The 15,010-nt window shown below is 43.8% G+C and overlaps 1 protein-coding gene across 16 annotated transcripts in view; it reads left to right on the plus strand.

The window, feature by feature from the left end:
* Positions 1-15,010, plus strand: part of ANK3 (ankyrin 3) — a 398,459-nt gene that overhangs the window by 278,372 nt on the left and 105,077 nt on the right. For all 16 annotated transcript variants that reach the window (XM_077930551.1, XM_077930556.1, XM_077930558.1 and 13 more), the window contains 8 exons: positions 3,528-3,626; positions 6,495-6,692; positions 8,297-8,395; positions 9,368-9,466; positions 11,292-11,390; positions 12,699-12,896; positions 13,103-13,201; positions 14,070-14,168. In XM_077930551.1, coding sequence (XP_077786677.1) covers positions 3,528-3,626; positions 6,495-6,692; positions 8,297-8,395; positions 9,368-9,466; positions 11,292-11,390; positions 12,699-12,896; positions 13,103-13,201; positions 14,070-14,168 — 990 coding nt within the window. The remainder of the gene's footprint in view (positions 1-3,527; positions 3,627-6,494; positions 6,693-8,296; positions 8,396-9,367; positions 9,467-11,291; positions 11,391-12,698; positions 12,897-13,102; positions 13,202-14,069; positions 14,169-15,010) is intronic.

The following is a 15,010-nucleotide window of genomic DNA, read 5'->3' on the forward strand; positions in this document are numbered from 1 at the left end:
GTGCTTAATAATAATAATAATAATAATAATAATAATAATAACAATAACAATTTATTTGTACCCTGGCCGGAGCCGGGCTCAGGGCGGCTAACATCATAAAACTAACACAGTCTACAAAAAACATAAGAACATAAAAACAGGCAATCAATTAATTAAAATACATCTTAAAATTAGTTCAGAGCAAATTAAAATCTGGACAGATGGCAGTCCATGGGTAAAATTGAGAGTGGTTAATATTCTCCAGGGTCAGCTGTTATCACTGGTCTTATAAAGGACCTGTGAAGGGGTTAGGAGGCCTCTTTAATGCTTGTTTCTTTACAGAAAGAAAAGAATCAGACTGAACTCGGATCAAAGGCTTGGCAGAACAGCTCCATCTTGCAGGCTCTGCAGAAAGATGTCAAATCCCGCAGGGCCCTGGTCTCCTGTGAGAGAGTGTTCCACCAGGCTGGGGCCACGGCCAAAAAGGCCCTGGCTCTGATCAAGGCCAGTCTAATCTCCTTAGGGCCTTCGATCTTCAGGGTGTTATTATTTTCAGGCCTTAAGGTCCTCCATGGGGCATACCAGGAGAGGCGGTCCCGTTAGGTACGAGGGTCCTAGGCCATATAGGGCTTTAAAGGTCAAAACCAGCACCTTAAACCTGATCCTGTACTCCACCAGGAGCCAGCGCAACTGGTATAGCACCGGATGAATGTGCTCCCGCAGCGAGGGCTCCCTGAGGAGTCTCGCCGCGGCGAGAGAGATAAGGGACCAACTGCTTAGCTCGGCGGAGATGAAAAAATGCTGCCTTTGATGTAGCTGGGGAGGTCCTGTTGGCAGTCCTGCCACAGCCTGTGGTTTGAGGGGAAGTAGCATGTGAGATGTTCTTCTCTGTGGTGGCTCTCAGGTGATGGAATGATCTCCCTTACGAGAGCAAAAAGAAATACTAGTGTGCTCTGCTTTCTGTCTCCACTAAGGCAAAAATGGGGCTGAGGGCGGGGGATTGTTCCTTCCTTGCAACTTTCTGCTTAAGCAGACCTGCCTCTTAGAACTCAAAGTTCACAAGAAGTTATGTTTGTTTGCAGCACCAGATTAGGAGCAGTGCGGACAGTTCCCCTGCACAGGGCGTTGAGCCAAGGGGGCACAAAATTGAGAAGGTCCATAATTGGGAAGATCCATTTCGGGGCACCAAGTTTTGGCCTTGCACAGAGCACTGTGCTACAAACGTTTACCAAAGTCCACCTTGTTTTGTTTGCTGTCTGCAAATGACATTTCAACTAAATTATGAAAATTCCAAAGATGTGGTCTTGGTTTACCCATGTGCCCCATACCATATTTTCTGATAAAGCCAGCTCAGATCCAGAATTAACTTGTCAAATAATCCGATGATCTAAAGTTTTCGCAGAGGCATTTTTAGCATGATTGTGGCTTCAGGTCAGTCCTAAGAATAAGAATAATAATAATAAGTTAATAGAGGATGCAATCTCAGTGAACAAGATGAACAATTAGGAAGGAATGACACTGTAATTTCCAACCTAAGAGATGTTTCCCCAATGTACCACGACAGATTTAATATGAGCACACTATGTGCTCAGAGTGCATCAACGCCTTTTTGAACGCACAACTGTAAAGTGCTTGGAAAGAAGGTGATTGACATTGTGTAAATAAATAAGGGGGATAAAGTGACACATAAATTACATGTTACATAGATCTTGTTTATAGCTGCTGGCTTGCTGGTATTCTTGAATATCATTTTCTCCTCATTGTTATAGCAGTGGGCATTTAATTCTGTTCTGGTGGGTACTTAAATGGTTTTAAAATCTTGCGTCAATCCTTTGACACACAGGCTTTGTTTGGATGATCATTTTGTAATCTGCTTTGAGGTTTTTTCCTACAATCAGGCGGTATATAAATTTTTATGAAATAAAAGAATAATCATATTTCAGCTTAGTAGACCAAGATGTAGATGAGCCATTTCCTAGCACACACATCCCCTTAGCTCCTCCACTTGTAATGTGACCAATCCAAAGGAGGAGATCTTTAAGAAACCATAGTTTCCTATTTTCTCCGAACTTAGGAAACTATGGTTACCAGCTTTGGAACAAGCCAGGGTATTTAACCAACAGCAAACCACAGCAAGCATATATCTTAACTTCCACTGAACCTGGTAACCATAACTTCCCAGTTTTAATGAAATGGGAAGCGATGGTTAATTGGATTTCTCATGCTGCCAGGGGAGGAACAAAGAGGTTGCATGTGAAGGTGAATAAATTTGCTTATTAAGCTGAGATATGGCCATACAGACCGGAGCACTGAATCTCTGGGTGCAATAAGAGACTAGATTTTAAGTTTCGTTTGTTGACTGAACGTATTGCGCAAACATTGAACAATACAATGGGGAACCGCAGCATTCAGTTTTATGAGCAAAACCCAGACAAATAGGTAAAATCTGCCTCAGCCTATATATTTATGAAGTGAAACAGTGTAAGCACTCTAGGTCACAATCTGCCTGAGTCATCCTAACTAAATTGACATTAGCTGACACTCCGGCCCACGGAAACAATGTGAGAAGTGCCAAGGAAACAAAGATGTGAATAAACGTGAGGTAAATCTGATATGGATAGGTAGCTGCCTTAATGGCACTTGAAATGGCTGCGTACAGCACAGCACATTTATGTGTGCCCCTGCACGTAAGAGACACGGAGAGAAAGACTCTGTTCTGTGGATTCTGCGAATCTCAGAATTACAATTTATCAAGAGTTTCAGTGCGATCGCTGTTGTGTTGATTTGGAACATGGTGTTGTTGTTTTTTGGTCAAACTATGTTTATTAATTGGCTCACCAGGACATCTGTTTTCAACTTATCTGTTTGTGAATAACCACTGCTAATGATGCAGTATTTACACCCTATGTACTTTTTTTGGCATTTTTTTCCTCCTGGTCTCGCTGTTTACTCTACCTGTGTGGCAGCAGCGGGGACAGGGACGGGGGAAGAATGCATCTGATGAATTGGACTATGGTCCACAAAACCTTGCATATCAATGTCACTACTGTGTTGGCAGGGGTGGCCAAGTAGGCAGGGTGCCATTGCAGTGCTGGGAAGGAGGTGGTGATGTCAGGGTGCTATGGATAGACATTCAGGAGCCCAGCCTCAACCTCACCAGTATTAACCCACCTGTCCAGTGTACCACCTTGGAAGGTGGCAGTGCCCCCCCCCCACAGCCCTGCCAAGAGGTGCTACTCCATCAGATCAATTGCTACTGTTTGCTAGTCTCCAAGGTACCACAAGACTCTCTGGGTTTCTTGTCTGGGACAGACTAACCTGGCTACTTTGCTGGAAATACAGTTGTGTGTGGAATGGAAATGAACAACTGTGCTTTTCTGTGTCCTTCTCCATTATGGAGGAAATACATTGAAAATGTAACATAAATTGGTGAAGATTTCCTCCAACCCCCTTTGGGGGCGTATCCCAGAACAGTTTAAATGTGTTAGACTTGCATCCTTCATTTATGCCCCTCCAAAATCATGGGTTGTGACTTCCTTATTCAACAGGACGGGCTGACACCTCTCCACTGCGGGGCACGAAGTGGCCACGAACAGGTTGTGCGGATGCTGCTCGACCGAGGTGCCCCAATCCTTTCGAAAACGAAGGTAATGTGGAGCTTGGGGTTTGGAGAATGATAGATGGCCTGACTCAGCAGGTAGGAGTTTCCTAGCTTCCTAACTGTGCAGCTAGTTCCACTTGCTGAAGAGACATATGTGTTTGAGTCAGGTAAACAGACCCCCTACCCACCTCCCCAATCCAAGTGGCTTGTTGGACTGGCTTTGAAAAGAGTGGTGCTTTCAAAAGCAGCTTGTGCTGTGGAACTGGGTACCAACAGTGCAAAGGCAGAGAAAATCTCAAGTCCCCGGGCATGTCTACGGTAGCTCTTTGAATCTCAGCCTCGGGGTGCACCCATTCTCTTTCCTGCTCATCCCTCTCAAGTCTGCATTTCCCCACAGGTACAGGCAGGCCATTTTCATAAGTAATTTTTATTAACGAGGCTTTACATTTCCTGTGCCTGTAAATAATAAATGAACATCTGCATTGACTGGACTATGCATTTGAATTTTTAAAATGGCACTTCCCTGTTTTCCGAACTGCACTGACGTTCAGTAGTGGAGCCTTCTGATCTTAAATGAATCCGTAGCCTCACTTCTGAAAGCACCTGTTGGACTTTAGTCCCCATTGCTTCATATATGCTATTAGTTTGGTTACCCTTCTGGGGAGTTTAATCTTCACTTTTTGGCATGAGTGAATTGCTGTGAATTTTTCTTGACAAGTCAATTTCTTGAATCCGAAGGTGCAAGACCTTGTGCCCTTCACCTTTTCCAAAGCTCACTTAAGGTTGAAAAACAGCTTTTCCTAGGATTCAATCCCTGGTTGAGCTTCCCAACCTGGGGGGGGGGGGGAGGGGGCCCAGCATTTCTGAATTTGAAGTTGCATTTTTGTGCGAGGGCTGTGAAAATAAGCTGGCCTAGAAAAGAGATTATATAACTCTCCAGCAAAGTGACTCCTCCGCTATAATACAGATGCACCTGCTCTCCTACAGAGGGAAACTCAAGCTTCACATTAAAGATAAATGTAAAAAAACAAACCACCAACATGAAGTTCTGCTGTCGGAAGCCCCCCTCATCTCTGTCATTTTCTCTCTCTGATATGTTAATTTTGACTAGGTTTGAATGGAAAACTGGAAGGCAGAAGATCTTGAGAATGGCATTAATGAGCCATTTCCCATGGCACAGAGCTATGGTGTGTTTTATACAGAGAGAGGGAGACAGAGAGACCCAACCAGCACTGGTTCATTTGTTTTTCTAATAATTTTTAAAATCTTTTTTTCTAAAAAAAGGATGAATCTTGCAAAACGAGGTCAGCTTTCTTTCTTGATTTTCAAATAGGCATATGGAAATTATTGAAAATCTAATAGTTAAACTCAAGTTCTCACACGCACCAGGTGAGGAACCAAACATGTTCTTAGCGCATACCACTTCACATGGCAGGTGAGGGCTCTCATGACTGAATACTCCCCTATGTGAACCAAAAACTGGATATCAAGGGAGAAGCTTCTGTTCTTGTTTTCTCCCTTGCATGCTCATTTTCTGTGCATAGGAATGTTTTTGTATGGAGTGATGTAAGCCTCCACTTACAGTCTGAAGTGGTATAGCAAAGACACAGATTTACCTCCTCACATGCTGTTCATGAGAGTTGATTGATTAAAACTATATCCATCCATTCTGCTATGGAGCTCAAGGCTGCATAACTGGTTCTCCCCATTTTATTCTCACAAAAATCCTGAGAGGTAGGTTAAACTGGAAGACAGCAACTGAGTCCCATGGCTTTATGGGAATGTGAACCTAAGCCTATCCAGACCTACTCCTGACACTCTGAACGATCACACCACAGTGGCTCTCACCCAAGGGTCACCCAACTAGGCTTGAACAGATGTTGTTTTTCACTTATGAGTTATAATAAATGATGCACAGCAGAATAAACTCATGGAAACAAGAAATTTATCTGTGCATCGTTTTGTCTACTCACTTTAACTGCACTAGAGCTTTCACAATTAAGATGCCACTTTTCTGGGGGTCCACCAGCAACATGTGTCAATTCACTGCCTTCACTTCATGGATGAGGGGCAGGTGGGGCTGGTCAACCTGGAAGGAGAGCCCATCTAAGAGGAGGAAAACACTGGTCCTAAAGCTCTGCTGCCTTGCAGCTATGCTCCTTTGTGAGAAAGGCTTCAGGAGTAAACCCTGAGGGAAAATCCACACCTGGCTGCTTTGTGAGATATCTTCAGGAGAAGAAAAGGCTATGGAGTAAACACCTCAGAAATCCAGAGTGGAGTCCCTCGGGCAGTTGGATGGCACCTTGTATGCCTCCTGCAGCCAAGCTGGTGCCAAACATATTGCTCTGTTATCCTTTAGACCACATCAGCGAGGCCAGGGGGGTGGGGTCTTGGCCTCTGGGTAGGCCAGTCTTGCGCCCCAGAGATGAGGTGCACTTCATTGTCTCTCAAGAGAAGACCGGATGCCAACAACAACCTCGTGGGTGCCTTTATCCCCAACTTAAAGGTTTTGCTTTGAGGGGGTATAATTTTCTATGGCATGGAACTGATTTCCTTACTACAGTTAGTGAATTGGAGGAGGTGTTGCCTGCTCTGTCCTCATGCTGTGAAAAGGGCTTGGATGGAGCATTAAAGTGGTTCTACCACTCCTTTCCCTCTCCCCTTCCTTTTTATTGGCCTTCCCTCAGGTTACTTTTAGATTCCCATGGAATTCCTGCTTGGTTCAGGTGCAGTAGCAGCAGAGTTGAAATGTCTGTCTGCTTCCTCATTACGTTATCCTTAGAAGTCCCTCTATAAATCCCGAAAGCTTGTAAAGCTAGTTGGTAGCAACACTCCTCTGTCAGAAGTGGCCTCCTTGTTTTAAAGTTGTGCATCTTATTATTCTGCTCTTCTCCGCCTGCTTTTCTTTTCCCAGAATGGCTTGTCTCCATTGCACATGGCGACGCAAGGGGACCACCTCAACTGTGTCCAGCTTCTCATTGAGCACAATGTGCCTGTGGATGATGTCACTAACGACTATCTGACGGCGCTGCATGTTGCCGCCCACTGTGGCCACTACAAAGTTGCGAAAGTTTTGTTGGACAAGAAAGCTAATCCTAATGCCAAAGCACTGGTGAGTACGCACAGCAGGCTAACTATTCGTCACTAGCACACATATATATATATCAGCATGTTTATGCTTGGTATTTGGGAGTCTCAGACTCAGGGGGAACAGCTGCCATTGCTCACAGGGCTCAAGAAAATAGGTTTTAGCAGTGCTTTTTTCTTGGGGTGCGCAGGGGTATGCAAGCCCCTAAACATTTTGTGAATCTTTGTACTTTTGTCCATTTACTGTATTTATTTTTCCCAGTTTGAACAATAAAATCGTGGTTTTCTTGATTCAAAATGAGAGTACCCCTAAACATATTTTTTTAGAAAAAAAAGCACTGGGTTTTACTATGAAGTTCTCATGAATGTGTTTTTTGTGCCATTAATGCACATCTTGTGTCTGCATTATGTTAGGCAAAAGAAAATTGGATAAAGTCTTCCTTTATCAATACTACTGAAAATTTAATCAGGGTGTGTGTGTGTGTGTGTGTGTGTGTGTGTGTGTGTGCGCGCGCGCGCACACACACACACTTTTTTTTACGGCTTGCTATTAGTTGGAGAGAAAAGGGTAAATGCAGCCTTTAACTGCCATTGGCAATCAGTGTGGGAGAAATTCAGATTATATCTTTGGAAACAGATTCAGATCACTGGCCTTTCAAATGGTGGAAGGGAAGGGGGGGAGGATGCTTTGGGTTCAAAATGTTTCTGATGTCTCCAAAGCAAGTATTAAACTGGGAAATAAACACAAGACTGCACATGGATTAGAGGGAGATGCGTTGGTTATAATGACTTCCGCAAATGACAAACAATTTCCCCAAAATATATGTCTTTTCTATAAGCATATCCCCACAGCATTCTTTGGAAACAGCACAGGTCTCCACACAACCCTTCCCCCTTAGCAACTCACATTGAAAGATCTCAGGTTTCAGGAAAAGGGGAAATGCTTGGTTCTGTTCTGTTTTCTTTCTCTTCATGATATTTACCCTGAATGATAACAGTAATTAAAAAAAAGAAGTGAAAGAATTCAACTCAAGTATGGCAATGAACTGAACTGCCTGTTTTGACTCAACTAGAAGAGGCAGTAGCCCTGACCATATGTTATGAAAGCATATGGTATCTTTTACTCCTGTTGGAAAGGTAGCTGATGCTGATGAGATTGGAGGCCCAATTCTGTCAGCTGTTTTTAAAATAATCCTATGATGCCACTTTGATATGTATACAGGTTGTCATCGACATTCCAGCAGATGCTGTGAATAGGACGGTACCTTTGATGTTCAGGATAGCTTGTTTTCTTGCTTCTTCTCACTGCTTCAGTCACAATGAAATGGCAGCTTAGCTTTGCACTTTACTGTATGTGCAAATACTATTTATCCCCCCAAAGCATACTAGTCATTAGCATTTCATCCAGCAAAATCCTCTCTCTCTGTCTCTCTCTCTCTCTCTCTCTCTCTCTCTCTCTCTATATATATATATATATATATATATATATATATGAAACAAAAATTAGCAGCCATGGAATATCACAAGGGGATGGGAAACATAGTGCAGTGCAGATAATTCAGAGAAGAAGTGTTTTGTCAATAACATTTGTCTAGCTGTCTGTGAAAAGTCCTTTTCTCAATTTTACAGAATGGTTTCACACCTCTCCACATTGCCTGCAAAAAGAACAGAATTAAAGTGATGGAACTTTTGCTGAAACATGGAGCATCTATCCAAGCTGTCACTGAGGTAAGGTATCTATGACTGCACATGCTGTTATGTTTTCCGTAAGCAAGCAAGTCCATTGACTTAAGAGCTGAGAACAGGAGGAAGATTCGAAATCAAAGCAGGGACCCCTATCCTACTGTTTCAGTTGAGGTTTCCATATGCTAATTGTTTCTAAACTTCTCTGCTGTAAGGGAATCCTTTCCACACTTCCTTATATGCTGAAAACCCCACATAGTGTGTCTCTGTGGAATCCCACAACATTGCAGAGGGATTCTGTGTTCTTAGGTGTATAACTAAGTTGAGATGTGGTGATCTTTGGCCTACTGAACTAATAAGTGTACCGAGATTCAGGCCTAGATCAAGGAGTGTGAGGGGAGGGGCATATGTCTTGAGCAGCAGATTTTTTGGGGTGCCAATAGCCTCCTGCATGGGAGAAAGGTATGCTAGGGCCACAACACATGCTCGGTGACTTCTTCCATTCTGGCCAGGTTCCACTTATTGGAAGACCCATCATCCCTGACCATTGGCTATGCAGGCTGGAACTGGTGGAAGTATCCAACAACATTTGGAGGGCCACAGATTTCCCTCTCTGATTTACATTACAGGCTTTAGATAGCACAATGTTCCTTCAATGCTTCAGTGATTGTCAGAAATGTCAATCTAAAACGTTGCTGTGAGAGCAAGTGTGGTGTGGCGATTAAAGCAGCCTTTCCCAACCTTGGGTTCTCAGATGCTGTTGGACTACCACTTCCACTATCCCTGATTACTGCCCCTTCTGGCTATGGATGATGGGAGTTGTAGTCCAACAACATCTGGGAACCCAAGGTTGAGAATAGCAAGCTTTGTCCTGAATAGGCATCCTTTTATAGCTGCCATGTACAACTCACAATTCACCTTCACTGCCAAGGTCCAGGCAACTCTTTTTCGTTGTAGCTCATTCTATGCCACTAACCTCAAACCTTGGTCATTTTTCTTCTTCTTTCCATTTTCTAGTCGGGTCTGACTCCGATCCATGTTGCTGCCTTCATGGGACATGTAAATATTGTTTCACAGCTGATGCATCATGGAGCATCGCCCAACACAACCAATGTGGTGAGCACCAATGTTCATTTGTTTCGTTATCAGCCAAGGAGAATATCTGACTTGTAGTGCATTCACACCATCCTCATACCTTTTTCTAGACTTTTTCTAGTCTAGAGTTTGAGCTGCTGCTTCTGTTCCCCACAGCAGTGCTATTTTTCTAGAAAAAGAAGTGCCAGAACTCACCATGAACACCTCCCTTGTTCTCTTATAATGGCAATGGTGCCCATCTGAGAGGTCCTGGAACTGAGTTCTGTCAAGTTCTGGATGAAAAAAAATCCTGCCCCACAGTATTTATTTATCCCTGTCAAGCCACATGGGCTGTTCACTCCTCGCATTTCTGTACTGGACATATCAAAAAGTAAAGTGACCAAACTTTCATTGAGATTCTTGTTTTTTGGGACATGCCCTGCAAACTTGGCCCTATCATGTGGAGCCAAACTTCATATGTGCCTATCCCATGGGCGATGTTTTATTGAATTATTGTATCTCTCATTTACTGCCAATGCTCTGATGAATGTGAACAACAACAACAACAACAACAGCTTTGCATTCCTCCTTCTCTGTGTTAGGAGGATAGCTTAAAGGCTTGTTGAAGAGTCGTCTCCCCCCCCCCCCCCCCGTTCTTACTCAAATTTGTTTTCATCTTTATCTCCTTCTTTGCACTACAAAGAGCAGGAGTTCATTTATTATTGCTCAGTGTTTGATTTCTGAAAAGTGCACTTGACTCCTTGAATGCCATAACCCCGGAAGACCAGGGCCTTTTCCCAGTTTGAGGCAGGCGCTGCTGAGGTTGCTAGCAGATTGCAGCAGATTGTCAGGACATATTGCCTGTTTTTGGCCACAGCCGTGCTGGAGTACCTCCTTGCACCCAGAGGCTTTGTGGAAGAGTGGGGTTTGTGTGTGTGTGTGTGTGTTTTATAAATGGAGCTGTTCTAGATGCATTTGTGCCAAAGTGACAGAAGCAGGCTTCAAAAACCACACGCATACACAATAACACTTTTTTCTTCTTTTTTTACTACAGTTTGGCACTGTCTGTTCTTTGCAAAATCTGATGCATGAGAGGCGAGGCATTGCTGCAGTAGAGCATTGCCGTGGCAGTTTGCTCCATAAAACGATCTTAAATTATAGACGCCCATGCAGCACCATCTGTGCTATAAAAAATGCTTGCTTTTAAAAGAGTCAGTGGATTGCAAAAGGTTTAGAAAGGCGCTTCCTTCCTTCAAATCAAAGTTTTTGCTGTTCTTGTTGTTTCCCTGGCGACACATCTTTCGGTGAAAGGTCATGAAGCTCTGCAGTTCTTTATATTATTATTATTGATTTATTTTCAACTGCCCAGCAAAGTGATTCCCTGCTTACAGCAAAATCTAGGGCCACTGGAATATAACAGCAGAAAGTCACACAAAAGAATAAAAATGTTCGTATCTTCTGCATACATGATCAAGCTTGGCACAATTGCGAAAGTTTCACCAACTGTGAATGGTCATTTAACACAGTGTTGTGTTTACATTGCCAATGTAGCTTTGCATTTTTAAAAGGGCATTATTTCCTTTAACACAGGACAAAACACTCGTGTGCTTTAACAGCTGGAAAATCAATGGCTGGAATAAATTACTTTGGTGGGGCCAGAGCTGGAGGTCAAATATTGATTGGGTTTTGCATTCTGCTCCCAGTCAACCCCTTGAAAGTATTCGTGTGCTGATGGTTTATGAGTAGAATGTAAAGCTCTTTTTTTATTTGTTGATTAAAATATTTCTGTTTGCTTTTTACCTTATGGGATGGGTTATTATTATTATTACTAGCCTTTGACTCTCTGGCATTAATTTTCCATTCATAGCGGGGAGAGACAGCACTCCATATGGCCGCCCGAGCTGGCCAGTCGGAAGTTGTTCGATATTTAGTCCAGAATGGAGCTCAGGTAGAAGCTAAAGCCAAGGTAAGCGGACTATTTCTCTATTTGATGTGCCTTGCAAGAGGCATGTGCTTGATTCTCCCAAGCAAGGCATGGTGTCACCATTAAGCAGAAGGTCAGCTTCAGTAGAATTAGTACAATACATGTTTACCCTAATTTACAACAGTGAGGTCTTGGTGCGGGCTACATGGGCCTGTTCTGGTTGGGGTGCCAGCCTGCAGAGCACTGGGCAAAGTCTGAAGAGGGCAAATCCGGAGCAGGAATGAACCAACAGCCAAGTTAACAGTAGGAGGTCAAAGTTGGATTCTACAACAACTGGGAGAGCTTCCAGGGAAAGCAGATGTTGCTCTGACAACATCGGGAAGGTTGCCTCCAGGTTTGAGGGGCCCCTCTGCAATGTGCCCTCTGATAGGTCTCCTCCTCTCCCGGTGGGCTCCAGCAGGCTTACTTGGCAGTGGCACTCTTTATGTGTTATTTTATATGCTTATTGTATGTATAGCCCATCTGTCCGCCAAAGAACTTAAGGTGGTGCATGCTGTTCTCTCCTTCCCCCATTTCTACATCATAGCAACAGTGATAGACCCAAGTGAGATTCATGATGTAGTGGGGATTTGAACCTTGGTCTCCCACATCATAGTCCTAACACTCACACCACTACAGTGGCTCTCTAGCACGGTGATCACCTTGGAACCTCCATTTTCATTTCTCACAATGCCCCGGGGTGTCTCTCCAGGTTCCAGGGCAGGCATCATAGCAGTGGTGGGTGGGACCTTCTGAGGTGCTGGAATCTTGGCAGTCATCACATTCTGTTCCTCCTGGCTGGCCTTAGGATGGCCTGACTTGGGGACTGTAGCCGTCCTGCGTATGACCTGCGTATCTATAGGCGCCTTCTGCCTTAGAATTAGTGTCTCTAAATACTGGATCATTTCCATATGTTCAACTGCCTCAAATGAGGCAGGAAGGTGGAGTGTTAATAATGTGTGTCAATATTGAATGCATGCCTGCATACGTATATTTTGCAGGTTTCATAACACAGCCTTTTCCAACCTTAGACTGTTCCAGTCCTAAATTCCATGGCCTATGGTCAGGGATGATGCACATTGTAGCCCAACAACCTCTAGAAGGCCGCCAGTTGGGAAAGACTGGTCTAACATGTCCAAGAACTGGGTTGCATTTGATATAATGTACATACCACATTCACGTAGGGTCTCTACAGGATTCAAGCTGTCCATACAGATATTGCCACTGGTCACTATGAAAGTTGTTTACTAGTAATACGTATGTGCAAGTGTTGAACTCCCTGTATGTGGCTCCTTTTCCCTTTGTGTTTAGGATGACCAAACACCGCTGCACATCTCTGCGCGACTGGGAAAAGCTGACATAGTGCAGCAGCTGTTACAGCAAGGAGCGTCTCCCAACGCCCCCACAACTTCAGGGTATACACCATTGCACCTTTCAGCACGGGAAGGACATGAAGATGTAGCATCAGTCCTTATGGATCACGGTGCATCCTTAAGCATAACTACCAAGGTAAGGGAGCTTTAAGTGTCACCATGTAATAAAATTGGCTATTGTTGAACGTCGTGCCCGGTGCCATCTTCTCTTCTGCCCTGGCAAAGAACCACAGCCCTGCAAATGTATCTGGCATAGATCAGCCGAGTGCGCAAATGCCCTGTCTGGGAGGGGAAAGGCCCTGAGGTAAAAGGGAATTGCTGATGGAAATGCTTCTCTTACAGAAAGGATTTACTCCTCTACATGTGGCAGCCAAGTACGGCAAAATTGAAGTAGCCAACCTCTTGCTTCAGAAGAATGCATCTCCAGATGCTGCTGGAAAGGTGAGGCAGGCAAGAGTCACTCCCTGCTTCTGCAGAATATACCCAGTCCTGATCTTCCCATGGTTAGCCAATACAGACTATCAGTAGCAGCAACAGCAGCAGCAGATATATCTTGGATATTTCCAATTTTCCTATGCATCTCTGGGTTATTGTAGCATCAGTCTTGGATTCTCCCTGAGCCGGAGTGGTGGTTTCTGGATGGTTTCCCCTCCCCCCCAAAAAGGGGGTCCACCTTCTACTAGGGGTTACACCAGTGATTGTGCACAGAATATTTAAAACATTTACATGGAATTAAAATTCTGCAACCCATTCGAGACAAGCTTTCATGGACTGCACAACTTCAGAATACATGCATTGGAGTGGGTTCAATTGCATGGCTGAACACTTCCCCAGCTTAAATATACTTCCTGCACAGAGAAAACCATCAGGTCCAAGAGGAGGCCAAACTATAGAAGCATTCTCTTTGATGGGCTAGTCTTAAAGATTTCAGAGCGTTCAAATTTACACACACACACCCCAACCCCTATTCTGAAGTGATAAAGCCCATGAAGGGTTGTAACATACAATGGAATGGGTACTTTGATGCTCAAGAAGCATGGGAGTGTACTGTGAATATATATTTCTCATGCCTGGTATGTTTGGGAGGCCAGGAGTGCAGTGAAGAGGGAGAATACCCACCTACAAATCGAGTAGTTTGTGTTGTACTGTCTTCTTTGTTGTCATTTATCATTTCAAAACCTTAGTTTAGTTCCACAGTAGTCTCACCAAACCTAGATTAACCTAATTCTCCAGATTTCTTTTTTTCTTTTTCTTTTTTAATGTATGGTGGTTTTCTAACAATGCCTGTTTGTTCTGCACGTATTTTTAGAGTGGTTTAACTCCACTGCATGTCGCGGCACATTACGATAATCAGAAAGTGGCACTGCTACTCTTGGACCAGGGAGCCTCACCTCACGCCTCTGCAAAGGTACCCGTGCTTGCTCTGTGGGATGAAGGACCAGATAGTTAGCTTTTATGCAGCCATTCCACAGCATCCGTTCCACGTTCCTTCCTTTCGAGAAATTGCCATGTACCTTACTAACTCTGGTCAGGAACAGTCTACACACTTCCAGATGCAGAAGTTGTTAGAAAAATATTTAAATATTTGACAGTGGCATAAGGGACTTTGCTGAAAACATTCTCCTCTGCTGGTCGCAGCCATAATGAGAAGATCATATGGGTGTTGCCTAAAATCCTCCATTAAGGAGAGGGAAGGATAGATATCCCCATTATATATCTCCCTAACTTGGGTTTGAAACACGTAATCCTCCATTCAGTTCAGACATCAGCTCAAAATAGGGGGGGGGGGCCTCCCATAAACTTCTAACCAATAATAATAATGTCACAAACACAAACTAAATTCAAATCCTCTTTTTTCCACGGCAGCTGTACAGAATGAGACTGCCACATCCACATCAGTACGAAACTGGGTTGTATTTCACAAACTTTTACTCGGTGTAGATCCACTGCAATTAATCGACCTAGTTTAGTCAAGCTCAATTAATTTCAATGGTTCTGTTCTGTGTAAAATATGGTGGTGTACAGCCCAACATGTCCTAGAGATTAGGCCTGATGAGCCTTCCTGAGAATGGCTTCGCACAAATATGGGTGCCATTGCTTGGTGTATCAGGTGTCCCAGGGAACATCTTTATATCTTCATTGTACCTCAGCAAAGAGACCTTCCTCTTCTCTGGTTAAAGCACAGATGAGGAATCTGTACCTTTCCAGATGTTTCAACAGTTCTCATCCACCCCTACTACTGACCATGCT

Source organism: Podarcis muralis, chromosome 6 (genome assembly GCF_964188315.1).
Source record: "Podarcis muralis chromosome 6, rPodMur119.hap1.1, whole genome shotgun sequence".
NCBI lineage: Eukaryota > Metazoa > Chordata > Lepidosauria > Squamata > Lacertidae > Podarcis > Podarcis muralis.